Raw genomic sequence first — 18270 nt, 5'->3', positions numbered from 1 at the left:
TTAAAAACTGTATATAAATTTAATTTTAAATAATAAAACCAAATATTACTACTAATGTTATTTAATTAGGACTGTATTATTTTATTTTTAAATTCCTAATCAGTTCTCCCAATGGAAAATAATGTTTTAGTACAGTATTATTATTATTAAAACACACAAAACCATATAATTGGTTCAGTTTAGCTTGTGCCAATCACCGGTGTGCATAAAATTAACATATATTATACTCCTAGTATATAATGTTATTTAATTAGTCCTGTGTTATTTTATTCTAATTTTTTCATTTCTCCCCATGGAGAAAAATGTTGTTTTATACAGTATTATTATTTAAAAAAACTGTGTAATTGGTTCAGTTTGGCTTCTGCCAATTACAGGAGTGCATAAAATTAACATATATTATACTCGTAGTATAAAATATTATTATTATCTAACACATATTAGTTCATTGAGCCATTAAACTCATCTTCAAGAGCTCTGTTTGGCCGCATTATTAGGCATTCCATATCTGCTGGCAGTTCTTGTAATGATGCAACACATCGGCGGTTGCTTCTTGGATTAGTCTGACTTCTTTTTGCGCTTTTCTCAATGCGCACAGACCGTCTGACTGGGGTCACTAAGAAGCGTTGAGAGCCTTCATTCACAATACTTTTGTCTAACCTATGATAAAAGAAATTGTTTAATGATTATAAAGTCTAACAATTTTATTTATATCTGTCCTAGCTATTAGAATTTATAATACAATTTAAACTTTAACCTGATCAGTAATATAAAGAAAAAACTTATTTGTTTTATGTAAAGTTCTGTCTACACTATCAAACTAGTTTAACAAAAAAAGTATGATGGGGCCAAATATGGTAGTGATATGCCTAAATATGGCAGTCATCATCATGTCCATATATGGGCACATCACATACAGTTTGATAGTGTAGACAAGGCTTAATATATGTTTGTTTTTTTGTTACTAGCAATTTATTATTTAACCTCCCACTTCCATTTTTATAAATTGATTGATTGTTTTTATTTTCTGGCAATAAAAGAGAATATCAGCATTTTACTATTCATTTTATGTCAATTTTTATGGTCACAAGATTGAAAATGTTCATCTGGTTTGAAATATTTTAGATGGAAATATTGTTTTAAAATATTTATGGTCACAAGTGTTATTAAACTAAAAAACTATATTCAACTTACCTGTTAGTCAGTGGGGTTGACTCTACAAGTTGATAACGTAACACTGATGATGCATTCTCCTCAGCCCCCCGAGGGGTGTAACAGTATCTCAAAGTACTTGAAACATCTTGCACCTGAGAAGCATTACTTGATCTATGTACAGGTGTGCTTAGAGGTGATGTTGGTGTCTGACAGGATGTGGTGTCTATTATGTTGGAGTGTCTGATGGTAAAATCCTTCAATTCAGATTTCAGAATGTCAGTTGGCTGCAAAACAATATTAACATTTGTATCATAAGGTATAAAAATTATTATTATGGTTGTCACGAACGACAATGTCAATTAGTTTTACATTCATCTGAATGATGGATGAAACTAAGCCAGAACTGTTTAAAGCACCTTTGGTCCTATCATTGACCAAGGGCTTCTCTTGTCCAGTGCCCACCTTGACCAGAGGAGAGGCATAAGCCAATACGTCTGAGGCTGATAATAGATGCAGGTATAAAAAAGATGTCTAATATATATAGGATATTCTAGGAGGGTGAACGCAAAGCAAGGATTGAAGCTGAAACTGAATTGAAGACTTTTAGCAGTTACCCCCTCACACACAAGATTTGAATTGAGTACTTTTAGCAGTTACCATACCCCCTCACACACAAGATTTGAATTGAGTACTTTTAGCAGTTACCATACCCCCTCACACACAAGATTTGAATTGAGTACTTTTAGCAGTTACCATACCCCCTCACACACAAGATTTGAATTGAGTACTTTTAGCAGTTACCATACCCCCTCACACACAAGATATTGAAGACTTTTAGCAGTTACCATACCCCCTCACACACAAGATATTGAAGACTTTTAGCAGTTACCATACCCCCTCACACACAAGATATTGAAGACTTTTAGCAGTTACCATACCCCCTCACACACAAGATATTGAAGACTTTTAGCAGTTACCATACCCCCTCACACACAAGATATTGAAGACTTTTAGCAGTTACCATACCCCCTCACACACAAGATATTGAAGACTTTTAGCAGTTACCATACCCCCTCACACACAAGATTTGAATTGAGTACTTTTAGCAGTTACCATACCCCCTCACACACAAGATTTGAATTGAGTACTTTTAGCAGTTACCATACCCCCTCACACACAAGATGTTGAAGACTTTTAGCAGTTACCATACCCCCTCACACACAAGATATTGAAGACTTTTAGCAGTTACCATACCCCCTCACACACAAGATTTGAATTGAGTACTTTTAGCAGTTACCATACCCCCTCACACACAAGATTTGAATTGAGTACTTTTAGCAGTTACCATACCCCCTCACACACAAGATATTGAAGACTTTTAGCAGTTACCATACCCCCTCACACACAAGATACTGAAGACTTTTAGCAGTTACCATACCCACTCACACACAAGATATTGAAGACTTTTAGCAGTTACCATACCCCCTCACACACAAGATATTGAAGACTTTTAGCAGTTACCATACCCACTCACACACAAGATATTGAAGACTTTTAGCAGTTACCATACCCCCTCACACACAAGATATTGAAGACTTTTAGCAGTTACCATACCCCCTCACACACAAGATATTGAAGACTTTTAGCAGTTACCATACCCCCTCACACACAAGATATTGAAGACTTTTAGCAGTTACCATACCCCCTCACACACAAGATATTGAAGACTTTTAGCAGTTACCATACCCCCTCACACACAAGATATTGAAGACTTTTAGCAGTTACCATACCCCCTCACACACAAGATATTGAAGACTTTTAGCAGTTACCATACCCCCTCACACACAAGATATTGAAGACTTTTAGCAGTTACCATACCCCCTCACACACAAGATATTGAAGACTTTCAGCAGTTACCATACCCCCTCACACACAAGATATTGAAGACTTTTAGCAGTTACCATACCCCCTCACACACAAGATATTGAAGACTTTTAGCAGTTACCATACCCCCTCACACACAAGATATTGAAGACTTTTAGCAGTTACCATACCCCCTCACACACAAGATTTGTGAGTTTAGCTAAAAACCAATTACAAATCAGTAGGAAATTTATACTGCTGCTGGAATATCTATTTCAAAAACAAAAATCGAAAAGTATTTGTACTGTTATATGAATTATAACATTTTGACGTACTTTAGCGTTGTTATCAATGGCTTCCTCATAGAGGGCTAGAATTTGATTCTGCTCAACTCCATTACGCTCAGCGATTTTAGCTTGACAAACCCAGAATAATGCTCTATTACGAACTTGAGGGCAGCGTTCAAGTAGGTCTTGCAGCCAATCACCAACTTTGCTTTCACACTTCATCTAAATTTGAAAGAAAAAAAATTTTTTTTAAATACATTTTTTTCTTTTATACGTTTTCAAGTTTAGTACTAAATATTTACAGTTTTAAAAGTTGCATAAATGAAATTTTGCTTTAAATATTTGAAAGATGTTCATAAAGTTTTAATTTTTGTAAACAAACCTCGTTCATAAAGTGTACACAGCTTTGTAAACAGTCATCAATGGTAGTATTGAGTTCTACTGTTTCATCTTGACTCTTGTCAATGTTCATTACATCAAACGTCTCCCTTCGTACACTTCTTCTTCTCACAGAGTGTGGTGTCTTCCCCTTTGATGCTAGCCACTTTTCAAGACGAGCTCTGAAGAAGGAAAAACAGAATTTTCAGAATTGAATAAACAAACATTTTTTATTTTAGTTGCAGAAAAGCTGCTTTTCAATCAACTTTATAAACCGTCAATAAGTGGTGTCTGTCTTGGTTATAGGGGAGCTTGTATTTGCGACAAGTTATGTTAATAATCATCCATTCAAGCATAATATATATTTCAATTTAAAACAGACAAAAAGATGCAGGATAGCCCATAATAGTCCCGATGTGGGACTTATTTCCAATGGTGTCCTCAAGACGTAGAAGAACAAATTTTGAAAAAAAAACATGAAAAATGTGTTTACCTTCTGTCTATCTGAGACTTGCTCTCATTCCCATCAAACTGCTTAGATAAGTCAGGTTTCTTCGTGTCAAAGTACGTCAATCGTATTCCTCTTTCTGTTTCATTGCTATATACGCTTAATCCAACATTCTCAATTCCTTCTTCATTTTCTTTGCTATCAAAGGTTTTTCTTCGCTGTTTAGTCACACTTTGTCTACCAGGAGTTGACCTACGACCCTTTGTAGCACCATAGTGTCCCAAGTACTTGCTTGCTTCAACATCTCTTAGTTGGATGTTTGCTTCAGACTCCCATTGAATCCTTCTCATCGATGGCACCTTTCTCTTGCTACTGTTCCAGGGTGGATTTTTAATCTTTGATTTTTCCAATTTTATTCGCTGCTTTTTATCAATGAGCCATGCTTCAAGTTTTTCTCTAAAATAAAAAAGAACAATATTAGTATGTGTTTGCATGTTTTAAACAAAAAATTATTCGTTTGAAATGACATTATTTAGTATAACAAATATTTTACTTTAGGTTGTACTGTATGTACCTCATAGTAGGAGATTTACAAAGGCTTTTATCTTGTCTTGTTGCATCTGATGTTGACAGTAATTGCCTCTTCGATGATAATAACCTCTGTTCTTTTGTAGCTGACCCTTCTGGCCTTGGCTTCATATTTTGTTGTGGGTGAGCGACTCCACAACTGGCATGTGCTTTTCTACCAGTAGACAAACATTTGGATGTGGGTGGTTTATTTGGTTTTAAAGTCTTCTTCCGCAACCGCCACAATTCCAACCTTTTCTGCATAATTTCTAAAATAAAACGCAAATAAATATTTATTTAAATTAATTTATAAACTGTACACTTCCAAGAAGTAGTGTCGCATATACATTACTACTATCTATGCGCATAGAGACCTATTGATTCTATAGAGTCCAGCTAGACATATCATAGAGTATCTACTGTGGTAGGTAGGTCCTAGCTAGGCTAGTAGTAGCCGGCACCACACACACGGTCCGGGATAGTTAGAGGCCTGGTTCAGTGACAGTGGTTGGCCTGCTGGCCTACCTATATCCTAATTAATAACTATCCTACAACTGATGAAGAACAAAACACCACAGAAAAAGACGGCGATAAATTAAAAATATTGTACAAACCATGTTGCTTTTTACGAAGCATTATTATTGGATTATGTTTGACAGATCTTTTATGTTGATTAGTTTTTCACAGCAAGAAGGCTGCCTTTCTTGAAGTTGTTTTGATTTTGAAAATAAGCGCTGTGTCCGATCATCCGGAACCGGAACTTATTCTAAAGTCCAATCAACGTACAACAAATTTAGCACGTGGTCTTTGTATCAACATGTCTTGACTTGCATTCTTCATAACAAAACTTTGTTAGCGGCTGCTGTTGTTACTTTACACCCATCATTAGCCATACTGTATAAAATACTGCTAATTAACCTTTAAATCTTGAATGAATTGCCATTGTCAGTCGATATTTTCTTTCTATAAACGGAAATTCACAAACAACAGCGAATGTTTTTAAGATCAGATAAAATATTATTATATTAATCATAACTATAGAGGGCGGATAACACTAACAGAAAGAACACAAAAGAAACACATCACCAACCCAACCTCTTTCTTAATAAACTTAGTTAGATTAGGCCTAGGGTTAACATTTTTCTTCGGTATGAAATTTTAAAAACTTTTAGATATTTGCCATTGTTAGAGTGTGTGTTTTAAATCCCTACTACAATGAGAAGCCTAGGCTAGGCCTAGCCTAATAATAATTAGATAGATGAAAGAAGGTACGTACGTAGGCCCAACTCCCAAACCACCCACCTTCAACTTCACCTATTAAGTCTGGTTGGAGAGGTACCAATATGGTACGAAATGACTAACCAGGCTAGGCCTGGCTAGGATGCTAGATGGTATTATTTGTCCTAGATAAAGTTTTAAAAAAGACTTAAATAACAGTGTAACAATAACAATGTGTAAATTATATATATTTAACATTAAAAATGCATTATATTATATTTATAACAACAACGAACATCACTATAGGTAGATAGTAATTTTTATTTTACAATTCTAGTAAGATTTTAATATAAATTATAATATAAATATATCATTTTTAGTTTCAGAAAATATTTTTGTTGGAGGAGCAAGAAAAGCAATTGCAAATTATGGAAAGCAATGAGCGAATTAAAAACTGTTAACGATGGGAAAGACTACTTGCAGAAAATTCTGCAGAACCAGAGTGTTTGCAGTCAAACTTGGCATCATCAGTTGTTTCATCTATGGCACATACTTTATACTCTACTTACTCTCAGATGATAGTAATGTTGAGTTAAAAAGCCCCTTGAAACGTTTGATAATAAACTCGGTTCTACGTAAACAATCTAAAACGGTATGTGAAATTGTTCTGTCTACCTACAATTCAAAGTTCTTTTATTATAAACAAAAATTTGTCAAGAACTTAAAAAGAAATAATTGTGTTCACTCTATGCAATTTTAAATGTTTTAATTTCATGCAATTTATTTTATTTATTCAATTTCTGCCATATACAATGACAAAGAAAAAGACAAAACAGGTGCTAAACACCTATGCTAGTTGGTGAACGAGAACAGTGCACAGAAATAAACAAAATAATTACATTTGTTAGAATTGTTGGTTGATAGCAATTTTGGTAAAATTTATCCCTGATTGAATCTGTTTTTGCTTCCCAGACTGGTCCTGAAGAATGTCCAGTCCTGAGGTACAACTCCAGCCTTCCTCTACCTCATGATGGATGTCAAAGGTTAACACCTGTCAAAGGATCATGTCAGCTGGCAAATAAACTCTTCTTCTCTTCACCACCTGACACTTGCCAGCACCAACTGAAAACCGAGATTTGTAATATTATAGTAAGTTGGTAAATATGTGTTAGTAAGTTCCATAAACAGTAAAGCTCTGTCTACACTATCAAATTGATGTGACAACAAAATGTGATGTGCCCATATATGGACATGATGATGTCATATCACTACCATATTTGGGAATATCACTACCATATTTGGGCATATCACTACCATATTTGGGCATATCACACTTTTTTTCAAACTAGTTTGATAGTGTAGAAAGAGCTTTAGAATAGCAGTATTTCCGATACCACTGAAAGAGATTGCACTTAGTGAACTAACTTAAACTATTCAGTATAAGAATGGAGGAATTTAGATTTCTAAACTTATTCCTTCGTGATGTAAGTACTATTTGCCATCATGCCTACAGACAGAGACAATTATTTGTGTAATGAATAAATATAATAATAAATAATATATTGAGTTATTAAATAATTATTTATCCTATACTAAACTTCTTCTTTCATTAGGAGCAAACTTCATAGTTAAAGTCTACTGCTCCACTGGCGATTGCATACAGTGTGTGGTGCATATAAAATTAAATAACATTTTTGTACAATCTCTTTTGCCTAGTCTCTGAGAGATCCCCACTAAACTAATGCTGTCTTATTGTTGATTTACAGGAATCTGATGGCAAGTTAAATGTAGACTGTTCAGATAAAATTTGTGCTGAGCAGAAGGTTTCATTGGGAGAGATCAATCGCAAAACTGGTGAACTAGAATGGCATGACTTTCCATCGTCAAAGAATCTGGAGACTCACCTACGGAAGGTGCTTTCTTCAAAGACTGATAACTACGGGTTTTATTTCATTAGATGTGCAATAAATGTTGATGAAATAAAGGAAGAAGTAGCAGATGAAGTGATTAACAGTAACATTGGAATGGAGGATGAGTACATCATGGTGGATGTGGTTGCCCAGCAACTACTTCTCATTCCTCCATTTGTGAAGGAAACTCTAAAATCTCATAATCACATTAATGTTAATATACTTTTTATAGATTCCGTCTCGCACAGTCACTTCATTCGGTCTTTACCGAAAACTTTGCAAACGCTTCGTGGATTACACGAGACTTCTGTATTTAACTATGAACTGTTTCAGTCGCTAAAGGGTAGAACGTATGAGAACCTTCAAGCGTTGTTTTCAGGCGAGTTGTACGACGTTGAGAAACCTTTTGGACTTCAGGACATGCCTCCATCACCTGTCAATCTTAGACGTCTGTTTGCAGGTTTCAAGACCAAAGGATTTGAAACTATGTATACAGAAGATCTCTGTTGGCAGTGGGAATGGGGCCTTGTGAAAAACCTCTTGGCATATATGCCGGGAGATGATGTAGAAAAAAGGTGGAAAATATTCACAAAATCCTTGAAAAAAGCGGGAATCGATCGAATAGACATGACGCTAGCAAGTTGTGAGATTTTGACTGACAATCAGCATCATGATCCATTCCATGGACCACCAGCAATATGTTACAATGGCCAATATCAACATCATTATATCTTGGAGTATCTTGGCAAGCGACAGGAACTATTAGAAAAAAACAATGAACCGTTTTTTCATAACACGCTCTTGAATGTCGGACACGATGATTATGGTCGCCGAATTCAAACATTAGATTACGACTTAGCTGAATACTTAAAAATGGCGTCTAAATTAAGGAACACACTTACTATCATTCTGTCCGATCATGGAAACACGTACGGTGAATACATCAAACAAAACGAAGAAGCTAGAGTGGAGATGTTCCACCCTGTCTTATTCATGCTTGTACCACCGGGTGTTGCTGAAACTTTAGGACCAAAGCGTTTGAACTCATTACGAATGAACCAACAACGACTTGTCAGCATTTTAGATCTTCATTATGCTTTGAGGTTTTTAAGTGAAACAAAATTAGGAAACTTAGATGAGAAACATAAACAATATTCCATTAAACCCGATGGAATATTTTCTGAAATTCCATCAAACAGATCGTGTAGTGACATTCCTAGAATCGAACCAAATGTTTGTATTTGTCAAAATTTTGAAAAAGTTGCATCAAAAGATGAACACTACACGCTTCTAGCGGAGTTTGGACTTGGTACCATAAACAATGCTATTCAGGGACAATACCGTAAATCAAATCCAGATACGAAGAGAGGGTTTGGTTCATGCCAACGGCTGGTCGCACACCATTTTGGTAACATCAAGCAAAGAACTAATAAGGTGAGGTTATTATATTTCGTGCCTAGCATACCTGGATAAACCAACAATAGCCATTGTTCTACCTAGTGGGAGCATATATTACAAAAAGTAATGACTGTGGTACATTGGGCATGGTTGATGGATCAGTCCATTTAGGAAGGATGCTGAAGAAACTTTTATTACATTTTGTATCTTATGCTCTCGGCAAGGGCTATTTTCGGTTTATCCAGGTAAGCGGCACTACCAACACTGCTATTGGTTTGTGTATGCATTAATTGTATCAACCATTTATATACAATTCATCATTATATTGTTTGTTTGATTTAGAATGGTGATAATGAAGTGAAAATGGACTTGTACATTCCCAACCCAGACACCTCAACTTCAATGGAGATCTTTATGGTTATTCTAATCGTTCCTCTAAAAAACGACGAAGACATCAAATTGGTGACGTACGAAAGAATGACGCCTTACAGTCCATTTGAAACCTGTTCTGATAAAGGTGTTGCTACTAAACTCTGCATTTGTTCATTGTCAAAAACCCAACACCAACTCAATCAAAACGAAATACCGCCGGTGAATTTACCACCTACCTATCCAGCAATATTTGACACTAAAACAGAAATTAAACCAATACATAATAAATGTTTATTTATTTTTACAAGAAAAAACAAATTAGGGGTTGTTTTAGAAGCATCAAACCAATGTACAGATAGAGTATACTCTCTTAAGGTGGATATTACTACAGAAAATGTAATAATGAGCTCTGGGTCACCAGTAAAAGCTGACCTTTGGCCTGGAATGATGTCATTTCTTGTTGTAATGACCCAGATGGATAATTCACACGATTGGGATTTTAATTATACAGTTGATTATAATTGGAAGGATGTTTAAGCAATTACTTACTTACTTACTATGCAATTTAATATCATTCTTTCTCTTTCGTCGGGGTTACCCATATTAATTTTATTTAATATAATTCTTTGTGTGTCAGATTTGTACAAAATACTACTTTCTCAACATAGTGTTATATGATGATAATTATAATATGTATTATTATGTTTATTACTATATTACAATCTGATGATACTATTTAGATTATAATATGGCAATTTATTCAATAAATCCTCGTTTATTAGGTTTATTTTAAACGTTACGCTTTTTTAATAAATGGTTTTTGTAATAAATGCCGTACATGACTTTTATTAACGAATATTATTTTATTTATTTAAATATATTTTACATTTGGTGCAGTCAATTAAACTTAATGACGATACAGCCTAGTAAAGCTTCGATCTCACTTGAACGCTCCGGCGTACGCACAACGCAGGTGAGTTGACCAATCACAAGCAACATTTCGGATGATCCGTCGTGATTGGTCGAAATTATGCGCGTGTAAGTGAAAACTAAGCTTTCCTATGACATACTACTAACCTATATAATGCTCACTCTTTTCGTTCTTCTAACCATACTGAAGTACGCTTCTCAACCTGAGCCCAAACGGCGCGAGGAATTAAAAACAGTTAATTATTGATGTTATTTTCCAGATCTTGTTCTGTGTACCATTCCAATTTTATTTGTAATCATAACAGTTAAAAGATGACTGGAGACTCCAATTACGGTACGAATAAAAGATAGGCGACTATACCAAATGAATTTAAATATGATAAACAGATTAACACTGAATGCTTTATGCAAATCAATCAAGTTAACGAGGTTTTTTTTTTTATTAGTATTAAAGGCAGGATAATAAAGCTGTTTAAATCGCATCAGTATATTTAATAGACCATTCAGTGAAGCACATATAATCATTTCTTTTGTATTATTTTAAGTTTATTGGCTTCGATATAATATTTGAAATGGTCAGTTATATTGATAATTATTATTTTTATTTTCATACGAATCGATTTAACCACCGAAAACGAAACCACTCGCAGGAAGGCCTACAATAGGATAATATATTGTTGGAAATGAAGAAACACAATTTTAAAATCTTGATTGTTTTTACTATAATTTTTGTGTTGTATTTTATGTGCATTGGATCCCAAATGAGAGAAATACAAAGACTGTTTGGTGTTATCCCGAAGGAACAGGTATGTGGGCATCATTGGTGGAGTGTCTGCAGTCTATTATTACAATATTTCATGTCTTTCTGATCCTTACCTTCTATTCAAGATGTATTGACCCCTGAAAAAATAATTCTTAACACAATTTTTTTGAATGTGCCATTTTAATATAACATAGTAGTTATCCGCTTTGACCAAAAATTGGAACGAAAAAAAAATTTACAGCAAAAAATGGTCAAATTGGCTACTAGCCAATGGGTTTTTGGTTAAATTTAACCATTTCTTTTGTCATTTTATAAGTGAAAACTTTTTTTCGTTTTTTTTTCTACGGAAGTGATTAACTTTATTAAAACTACAAAATAACATATTCAAAGTCTGATTTAATTAATCTTCATTTTTCATGTTTTTGGGCGACAATACATTTTTAAAATACAGTATTAGTCTCTGTATACCAAATTCTAAAACTGCATTAAACTAAAATGCAATATTGTAACGAATGTGTTCTTCCAAGAGGCTTTATCAAAAATAGAAATTAGACAGGGATTATGGCACTACTACATTAACCAAAGTTAGAGAAATTTAATAAAAAATCGAACTATAGCATACCATAGCATATAGAAAAATATGAGTTGTGTTTGTACATCAATTTTGCAATTATTCAGTAAAATATGCCTGCTCAAATAAAAGATAAACCTAATAATTTGCTTTAAATAATGTTTGTTACAGTATAGCCCTACTTCAGAAGAATGCCACACGAAGCTGAGATATGATGCCAGTCTTCCTCTACGTCAGGAGGGATGCCAACGTGCCATACCTGACGTTGAATCTTGTCTTTTAGCTGATAAGCTTTTTTTCTCATCTCCTGTAGCTACATGCCAACACCAACAAATTAACAACATATGTGAAATTGTAGTAGGTTATTTTCATTTTCATTGTGTTAAATAACGTTCTTATTCTCAGGTACATTAGGCCTATTGTTATTTGTTTAGAAACAACATTCCTAATTTTTAATTTTTATCAATCAATATCACGAGTTATTCTCTTCGTTCTTGTATGTTTTAACCAGTTATATTGTACGTGTTTATTAAGCAGGGACCATTTTAAATGAGTTGAATAATCCAGTATGAACATGGAGTGTGATGCGGCAACCCAAGACACATGTTTCTTTATATAAAGTGCTATTGGGGTGGTCCACTAATATGTGTAAGGTTGTGTTCTCCTTTCATTACAGGAACCGTTTGAATTCAAAGTACAAGTAAAATGTTCGGAGAAATTAAATGCAAATAAAAACGTTTTATTGGGAGAGATCAATAATAAGACAGGACAACTAGAATGGCAAGATTTTGCTTCCACTAGACATCTTGAGAGTCATCTAAACAGATTGTTCGACAAACAGGTTGACAACTACGGATTTTATTTTATAAGATTTGCAACAGATGCTAACAGTGTAAATGGAAAGGGAGATTCAACACAATTACTGATTGTGCCTTCAGTTTTAAGTAAATCAAAACAATTCCAGGAGACAAATCTAAACAAAATCAACATCAACATTCTGTTACTTGACTCTGTCTCCCATAGTCACTTTCTACGCTCAATGCCTAACAGCTTGAAAAGTCTTCGTCAATTAAAACAAACAAAAGTATTCAACTTTGAATTATTTCAGTCTTTGAGAGTTCATACTTATGAAAACCTTCATGCACTGTTTTCTGGTGAGCTGTACTTTAGAGGACCGTTTGAAAATAGCAAGCTACCACCCACTGTCAATTTGAAATATTTTTTCAAAGAATATAAGAACCGTGGTTTTGAGACCATGTATACAGATGATTTATGTTGGCAAGGCGAATGGGGTATTATGAGGCATCTTTTAGTATACAAAGAACGTGATATGAATAAAAGGTGGAAAAACTTCAAGATTTCACTTGACGAAGCTGGGGTTGATCGTGTAGATATGATGCTAGCAAGCTGTGAGATATTAGATAGCAATAACATTAAATATCCCTTCCTAGGTTCACCTTCAATATGTTACAATGGACAATATCAACATCAGTACATCCTAGATTACCTTACTAAGCGGCAAACGATGTTAGAAAGGAATGGCCAGCCATTTTTTCATTTTACACTCTTGAATGTTGGTCATGAGCAGCATGGTCGCCGAATACAAACTTTGGATAAAGATTTGTCAGACTATGTAAAATCTGTTTCAGAGTTAAATAACACGCTTACAATATTTTTATCGGATCATGGAAATTCTTACGGTGAATATATCAGTAGAACTGAGGAAGGTAGATTAGAGATGACTCACTCTTTCTTGTTTATGATCGTTCCAGTTGGCGTTGCCAACACCTTGGGAGAAGAGAGAATGCGGGCATTGCGATTAAACCAACAACGTCTTGTTAGCATTTTGGACCTTCATTATGCTCTAAGATTCTTAGGCCTAGGTAAACAAGAAAAAGTAGATGCAGATCACCAGAAGTATTTGATACATCCTGGTGGAATATTTTCTGAAATAACACTTAATAGGTCATGTGATGACATTCCCAGAATCGAACCAAATATTTGTATCTGTAAAGATTACGATAAGGATGTATCAAATGATGAACGCTACGAGCTTCTAGCGGAGTTTGGACTTGGTACCATAAACAACGCCATTCAGGAACAATACCGTAAATCAAATCCAGATACGAAGAGAGGGTTTGGTTCATGCCAACGGCTAGTCGCACGCCATTTTGGAAACATCAAGCAAAGAACTAAAAAGGTAAGATTCTTTAGTTTAAGAAAAATAAATTATAAGTAGAAGGCCTAAAATACAGCATGTTTGTTATTTCTAAGCCATCTTTTATTTTAGAATGGAGATACAGAAGTAAAAATGGACTTGTACATTCCACATCCAGATATCTCAACTTTCATTGAAATAATTATGGTTGTTCTGATTGTTCCTCTGAAAAAAGGCGAAGACATCAATTTTGCGACATTTGAACGGTTGACGCCTTACAAACCATTTGAAACCTGTTCTGATAAAGGTGTTACTACTAAATTCTGCATTTGTTCATTGTCAAAAACCCAACACCAACTCAATCAAAACGAAATACCGCCACCGGTGAATTTACCACCTACCTATCCAGCAATATTTGACACTAAAACAGTAATTAAACCAATACATAATAAATGTTTATTTATTTTTACAAGAAAAAACAAATTAGGGGTTGTTTTAGAAGCATCAAACCAATGTACAGATAGAGTATACTCTCTTAAGGTGGATATTACTACAGCAAATCTGATATTGAGCTCTGGGTCACCAGTAAAAGTTGACCTTTGGCCTGGAATGATGTCATTTCTTGTTGTAATGACCCAGATGGATAATTCACACAATTGGGATTTTAATTATACAGTTGATTATAATTTGAGAGATGTTTAAGCAATTATTGCTGTTTTTAGTTGTGTGACGTAAGATTTACAATCTCAACACCACACTAAAACCAATGACAACTACAGTCAGAATAAGCTACACTCTTTAATATCATCCATGTTCTATTAGACATAGAGATATTATACGTAGATTACCTTATTTGATATTATTTGCTCATTATAACCCGTTGGATACTCGATTTACTGCAGGTCTACAATTAGACATAGAGATATTATACGTAGATTACCTTATTTGACATTATTTGCTCATTATAACCCGTTGGATACTCGATTTACTGCAGGTCTACAATTAGACATAGAGATAGTATACGTCGATTACAATATTTAACATACAGTACATAGATTGGTCATTATAACCCGTTGGATACTCGATTTACTGTAGGTCTACAATTCAAATGCAAACAATATGCGAATCACCAAGCTAACGAGATGTAACTATTAAAGGCAGGCTAATCAAATGCCATTATTCCAAATAATAAGTGGATTTCAGTAACAATATTATATAATAATTTAACAATAGTGTTCGTGATTCGTGATAATTTTCGAAATTACTTTTTTATTGACGATATTAAATTTTGAGTAAAAATAATATTTTCTTTGTGTTTATCGCTTTGAATTTATTTTTTAAAATGTTAGTTTTATTGATGGCATTTGTTCGTTCATAATCGATTTAACGTATTAGAAGATATATGCCTAAGCCATCGTTGGAAATGAAGAGACACAATTTAAAAATATTAATTGTTGGTACTATAGTTTGTGTGTTATATATTTATGTGCATTGGACGCCAACTGAAAAATACAATACAATGTTTTTGCCTTTGATATAATTTCGGTAATGGCTTTTTGATGATATTAAATATCATAAAAAAAATGTCTTTTGTATTGTGTATGCAAGTTTCTTGCTTTTGGTAAACTTTTTTAACATTTAACATTCGATGTATCGTACGTACGTGAATTGCCTTAAGACCGGTGATTAGAAGTAAAGATTTTTATACAGTTGCATCAAATGATGAATGCTGTGCACTTAAAAGTAGCATTAATACCAAACTAAAGTTACGTTCACACTTGTATGACTGAACGTCAATCGTCTGCATTCCGTCAAACAATTGTGTGCTTAAGCTCTGTCTACACTATCAAACTTTATGTGACAAAAAAATGTGATGTGCCCATATATGGACATGATGATATATATCACTACCATATTTGGACACATTACACTTTTTTGTCAAACTAGTTTGATAGTGTAGACAGAGCTTAAATTCGCGTGCCCGAACTAAATATAACGTGTGTATAGAATACAGTGGCCTGGCTGAGGATACACTAGACCTAAATAGAGGATATTATAAAAGTACTATGGTGGTCCGTATTTTGTAATTGATATAGTACATCAAGAATAATAAGAATGTTATTGATTTGATATAATAATAATAATAATAAAATGCACCATGAAAGTACTTTTACCTTTTTTATTCTGAATTTTACTATTATGTTATACTGTAGTTTTCATATTTATAAATCTTTTGATCTGTATTTTATATATTTTAAAGTTAATGTGTGTTTTCAATTTATATGTGATGTATGTATGTGGTTTGGAGTATTGGAGAGCCACTTTGATAGTGCTTGCACTGTTGGCAATCCTCAGGGTACTCCATCCACACTTGTTTGTATAATGGTGGTTTCTTTCTGTTTGTATACCTGGAAATTGAATAAATAAACAAATAAAAAACATAAATTTTGGTCCGTATTTTGTAATTGCAGAATTGAGATAGTCCATCAGGTAATAAGAATGTTACCGTATTGATTTACAATAATAATAATAAAATGTATCATGAAAATATGTGGTCCGTTGAACATTGAAGTTAATACATTATATCTAGTATAATATAGCTTTACGATCTACGCATGCTTATAAATATATGAGCATGCGCGGAATTATTTTTCTTTTTATGCGCGTATAGTCGAGTGGCGCGTCATGAAAAAAAACACCTCGAAAGCTCGATAAAATCATTCTTTATTTTCATTAGGCATTTAAAATTAAGAAAGTATTGATTGTTAATTTGTCATCACTTCATATGGGAATATCTCGTGAGAACTTACAATGGCGTGTATTTCTTGGTTTACAGTATGTATTTATCATTTAATTTTTTCATTTTTAATTTACCATTATTTCAATTACATAATATTTAAAGCATTTTAATTTAATATCATAATAAATCATTATATAATGTTAGTGGTTGGTTTCCCGCTGTCGAGTGTGACTGAAAATAAAATTAAAATATGTAGTTGAAGTTACGTTATGAAACATTATATATTTTTAATATAATAAAAGATTGAAACCAAAACTTCTTTCGTCACAATTGTGGAATGAATAGTTTTAGTCATCCATAGCATTTGTAAATAAGGCACTGTTGGCAATCCTCAGGGTACTCCATCCACACTTGTTTGTATAATGGTGGTTTCTTTCTGTTTGTATACCTGGAAATTGAATAAATAAACAAATAAAAAACATAAATTTTGGTCCGTATTTTGTAATTGCAGAATTGAGATAGTCCATCAGGTAATAAGAATGTTACCGTATTGATTTACAATAATAATAATAAAATGTATCATGAAAATATGTGGTCCGTTGAACATTGAAGTTAATACATTATATCTAGTATAATATAGCTTTACGATCTACGCATGCTTATAAATATATGAGCATGCGCGGAATTATTTTTCTTTTTATGCGCGTATAGTCGAGTGGCGCGTCATGAAAAAAAACACCTCGAAAGCTCGATAAAATCATTCTTTATTTTCATTAGGCATTTAAAATTAAGAAAGTATTGATTGTTAATTTGTCATCACTTCATATGGGAATATCTCGTGAGAACTTACAATGGCGTGTATTTCTTGGTTTACAGTATGTATTTATCATTTAATTTTTTCATTTTTAATTTACCATTATTTCAATTACATAATATTTAAAGCATTTTAATTTAATATCATAATAAATCATTATATAATGTTAGTGGTTGGTTTCCCGCTGTCGAGTGTGACTGAAAATAAAATTAAAATATGTAGTTGAAGTTACGTTATGAAACATTATATATTTTTAATATAATAAAAGATTGAAACCAAAACTTCTTTCGTCACAATTGTGGAATGAATAGTTTTAGTCATCCATAGCATTTGTAAATAAGGCACTTAGGACAATAATCACATATAACATATAATTATAATCACCATTGCAAGAGACAGAATATTGAGAACAAGATCGTGGAACGTGAAATCAAAACAGAAAAAGTGAACAAATGCGGAAGGAAGGGGAAACTAATAGTTGGAGTCGCTTTATTTTTATCCTTGTACTTCATAATCATACGCTACGGAAGTAAGCATAGCTTTGAAGAGATACACAAACCGGCTGGTTTTTTCATAAAAGAAGAAAAGGTATAGGCATTGTACAAACTTGATTTGGTTGCATTGTCAACGGATTTAATTCCATACTTTTTAACACAATTAAATGCAACGTTGGTTATTATGTCATTACCTACTACTAAAGT

At 33.5% G+C, this 18270-nt stretch overlaps 3 protein-coding genes across 4 annotated transcripts; 2 read left to right on the top strand and 1 right to left on the bottom strand.

Annotated features, from left to right (window-relative positions):
* Positions 1-17: 17 nt before the first annotated feature.
* Positions 18-5401, bottom strand: LOC144842402 (cytoskeleton-associated protein 2-like). Its single transcript, XM_078698853.1, has 7 exons — positions 5310-5401; positions 4703-4964; positions 4174-4584; positions 3685-3862; positions 3351-3524; positions 1192-1436; positions 18-657 (listed from the first exon to the last, which is right to left on the bottom strand). The coding sequence occupies exons 1-7, from the start codon at positions 5329-5331 to the stop codon at positions 438-440; spliced, it is 1512 nt and encodes a 503-aa protein (XP_078554979.1). The 5' UTR covers positions 5332-5401; the 3' UTR covers positions 18-437.
* Positions 5402-5758: 357 nt separating this feature from the next.
* On the top strand, positions 5759-10417 carry LOC144842398 (uncharacterized). 2 transcript variants are annotated; one of them, XM_078698845.1, is made up of 5 exons: positions 5759-5843; positions 6294-6565; positions 6886-7062; positions 7680-9257; positions 9564-10417. In XM_078698845.1, the coding sequence occupies exons 2-5, from the start codon at positions 6377-6379 to the stop codon at positions 10128-10130; spliced, it is 2511 nt and encodes an 836-aa protein (XP_078554971.1). In that variant the 5' UTR covers positions 5759-5843; positions 6294-6376; the 3' UTR covers positions 10131-10417. The 2 variants fall into 2 exon arrangements, with proteins under 2 accessions (XP_078554971.1, XP_078554972.1); XM_078698846.1 differs by having other exon boundaries at positions 5798-5963.
* Positions 10418-11284: 867 nt separating this feature from the next.
* Positions 11285-14717, top strand: LOC144843523 (uncharacterized). The gene is made up of 4 exons (XM_078700309.1): positions 11285-11329; positions 12029-12214; positions 12534-14057; positions 14148-14717. Exons 1-4 carry the CDS (start codon positions 11285-11287, stop codon positions 14715-14717), a joined length of 2325 nt encoding a protein of 774 aa, XP_078556435.1.
* Positions 14718-18270: the final 3553 nt, after the last annotated feature.

This window comes from Antedon bifida, chromosome 5, assembly GCF_963402885.1.
Source record: "Antedon bifida chromosome 5, ecAntBifi1.1, whole genome shotgun sequence".
Lineage (NCBI taxonomy): Eukaryota > Metazoa > Echinodermata > Crinoidea > Comatulida > Antedonidae > Antedon > Antedon bifida.
The sequence above is the reverse complement of the archived record's forward strand: the minus strand, read 5'-3'. Positions and strand labels throughout refer to the sequence as shown.

Excerpts from the sequence above, each read along its gene's own strand:
- LOC144842402 (XM_078698853.1), bottom strand. The coding sequence starts at position 5,331 with ATGCTTCGTAAAAAGCAACATG. Across the intron at positions 4,965-5,309 it reads GCTTCGTAAAAAGCAACATG|AAATTATGCAGAAAAGGTTG; the intron begins GTTTGTACAATA and ends GTTTTATTTTAG. Across the intron at positions 4,585-4,702 it reads TGTAAATCTCCTACTATGAG|AGAAAAACTTGAAGCATGGC; the intron begins GTACATACAGTA and ends TTTTTATTTTAG.
- LOC144842398 (XM_078698845.1), top strand. The coding sequence starts at position 6,377 with ATGGGAAAGACTACTTGCAGAAAATTCTGCAGAACCAGAGTGTTTGCA. Across the intron at positions 6,566-6,885 it reads TACGTAAACAATCTAAAACG|ACTGGTCCTGAAGAATGTCC; the intron begins GTATGTGAAATT and ends TTTGCTTCCCAG. Across the intron at positions 7,063-7,679 it reads CCGAGATTTGTAATATTATA|GAATCTGATGGCAAGTTAAA; the intron begins GTAAGTTGGTAA and ends GTTGATTTACAG.
- LOC144843523 (XM_078700309.1), top strand. The coding sequence starts at position 11,285 with ATGAGAGAAATACAAAGACTGTTTGGTGTTATCCCGAAGGAACAG. Across the intron at positions 11,330-12,028 it reads GTGTTATCCCGAAGGAACAG|TATAGCCCTACTTCAGAAGA; the intron begins GTATGTGGGCAT and ends TGTTTGTTACAG. Across the intron at positions 12,215-12,533 it reads ACAACATATGTGAAATTGTA|GAACCGTTTGAATTCAAAGT; the intron begins GTAGGTTATTTT and ends CTTTCATTACAG.